This window comes from Serpula lacrymans (genome assembly GCF_000218685.1).
Source record: "Serpula lacrymans var. lacrymans S7.9 unplaced genomic scaffold SERLAscaffold_51, whole genome shotgun sequence".
Taxonomy (NCBI): Eukaryota; Fungi; Basidiomycota; class Agaricomycetes; order Boletales; family Serpulaceae; genus Serpula; species Serpula lacrymans.
The window spans coordinates 2,846-3,968 of NW_006763330.1; the positions used below are offsets into that span (position 1 = coordinate 2,846).

The window sequence follows — 1,123 nt, forward strand, 5'->3', positions numbered from 1 at the left end:
GTCAAAGTATGCTCTTTTATTATTATGCAACTACCCATAGCTGATCTGTCAAATTCTATCTAGGTTGGTAAACCTCAAAAAAAGCAAGAAACAATCACTCAGTTGCATGCCCAATTTGTTCAAGCATCCCAGCTTGATTCAAAGACAAAAGTTGACAAGATGCGCACAGAATCTGGTATCAAAGACACCTTTCAGAAGTATTTTATAGATAAGGTTGTTGGTTCATACCAGCGTTTGAGAGGTGTGGCAAGCAAATAAGCTGCATTAGATGAGTCAATAGCATCTCTTCCCAACACAATCATCAGTCCTGTGTGGAGAATCAAAGGTAATTTCATTTGTGGTATTTTTGTCAATTTACTCAAAACCTTATGCTTCACAGGCCTTGACCCACATCAAGACACGCCTGTCAAAATACTACATGTTGTGTTACTCGGCTTTGTTAAATACTTGTGGCGAGACTTAATACAGCTTCAGCTTAAGGGTAAACTAGACAAGCTCAACCTCCTTGCCACCAGACTGTTATCTCTTAATGTCAATGGCCTTGGCATCTCACCACTTGCTGGAAAAACGTTGGGACAGTATTCTGGTTCACTTACAGGGCGGGATTTTTGTGCCATAGTTCAGGTGGCCCCATTTGTCATCTATGACCTTGTCTCCAAGGAGTGTATGGATACATGGGTTGCATTATCCAAGTTGATTCCATTGATTTATCAGCCAGAAATACATGACATCAATGCACACTTGGTCAGTGGCAGCTTGTTTAATATAAAGTTCTACTCATGACTGTCATTAGGACATACTCACAAAAAAAATAGAATATTTCTTATTATGTTCAGCACAATGGACATGTCGTTGGTTTAACAAGCCAAAATTTCACATTTTTGTACACTTAGTACAACATATCTGTCGCTTTGGTCCCGCAATTCTGTTTGCCACTGAAGTATTTGAGTTGTTTAATGCAGTTATACGGGCCAAAAGTATCCATTCTAATTGACATGCCCCTTCTTGCGACCTTGCATGAGCATTTGCGCAAGGGAACCGCATTCAACATCACCTCAGTGGAGGCAAATTTGTTTATTTGCCTGCCTCACCTGCCGAGCACATACTGGATGGCCCCATTCCA

At 40.7% G+C, this 1,123-nt stretch overlaps 1 protein-coding gene across 1 annotated transcript in view; it reads left to right on the forward strand.

Moving 5' to 3' along the window:
* SERLADRAFT_412260 (uncharacterized protein) overlaps nt 1–783 on the forward strand; it is a gene marked incomplete at both ends in the record, with an annotated part of 3,123 nt that extends 2,340 nt beyond the window's left edge. Inside the window, 2 exons of the mRNA XM_007324840.1 lie at nt 64–241; nt 380–783. Of these exons, the coding sequence (XP_007324902.1) occupies nt 64–241; nt 380–783 (582 nt within the window). The remainder of the gene's footprint in view (nt 1–63; nt 242–379) is intronic.
* Nucleotides 784–1,123: the final 340 nt, after the last annotated feature.